Source organism: Plasmodium gaboni (assembly GCF_001602025.1).
Source record: "Plasmodium gaboni strain SY75 chromosome Unknown, whole genome shotgun sequence".
Classification (NCBI taxonomy): Eukaryota; Apicomplexa; class Aconoidasida; order Haemosporida; family Plasmodiidae; genus Plasmodium; species Plasmodium gaboni.
Genome location: NW_017385301.1, coordinates 1 through 1077, shown reverse-complemented (window position 1 = coordinate 1077; position 1077 = coordinate 1). Strand labels below are relative to the sequence as shown.

The 1077-nt window shown below is 19.6% G+C and overlaps 1 protein-coding gene across 1 annotated transcript; it reads left to right on the top strand.

Moving 5' to 3' along the window:
* Positions 1 to 47: 47 nt before the first annotated feature.
* PGSY75_0012400 (putative protein, unknown function) lies at positions 48 to 671 on the top strand (the record flags this gene model as incomplete). Its single annotated transcript, XM_018783262.1, has 1 exon — positions 48 to 671. One exon carries the CDS (start codon positions 48 to 50, stop codon positions 669 to 671), a length of 624 nt encoding a protein of 207 aa, XP_018638955.1.
* Positions 672 to 1077: the final 406 nt, after the last annotated feature.

The window sequence follows — 1077 nt, the reverse complement described above, 5'->3', positions numbered from 1 at the left end:
TTAAAAAAATTAAAATTCCCCTTCATATTTTAATTTAATTATAGAAAATGATGAATTTTTTTTATATAATTTTCTTGTTGTTTTTAATAAACTTATATATATGTGAAACCTATGGAGCACTCTCTGAAAATATTGAAAGTGCTGAAGAAATAGATACTTTAAAAACGAGTTTAAGAAATGGACATTTAAATAATACTTATTTTAATGAAGAAAACAATAATTTAAATATAGGAAATGAAATAAATAATACAAATTATAAAGAAGTAACAGAAGAATCAAAAGAAGAATTATATGATATTAATGAAAATATTTTCCCAGATTATTTTTTTCTTGATATCGTTACTGAAAATCAAGAACAAAAAAATGAAGAAGTACCAGTAAAAACAGAAGTAGTAAGTGATGAAGAAGAATTAGAAACCGAATCTGTAATTGAAGAAGTTGAAGTAGAAACTGAATCTATAAATGATGAAGGAGAAACCGAATCTGTAATTGAAGAGATTGAAATAGAAACTGAATCTATAAATGATGAAGGAGAAACTGAAACTGTAATTGAAGAGATTGAAATAGAAACTGAATCTATAAATGATGAAGGAGAAACCGAAACTGTAATTGAAGAGATTGAAATAGAAACTGAATCTATAAATTCTAGTGATTTAAAAGAATCTCATTAGGAATTSCCTTGAGTTAATTAATAAAAACGATTTATTTAAAGAAAATTTAAAGAACCTTATAAAATTTTTTAAATGAAATGAATATAAGTACTTTATATCCATAAAAAATGTTTCCATATATAATGTATTATTTATTTTTAATTATAAACCTATTTCTTTATAGAGTATAATAATATTAAGTTGTCCTATTATTTTTACATGACTTATCATAAAATGTGTAAAAGATAATTATTCGAATATATTTTAAAAAGAAAGTGAATATAAATATATAAATAAATAAATAAATAAATATATATATATATATATATATATATATATATATATATATATATATATATATATATGAGTCTTTTATTTTATTCTTTTATTTTTCTTTTTTGTTTGTTTTATTTAATTTGCTTTATTA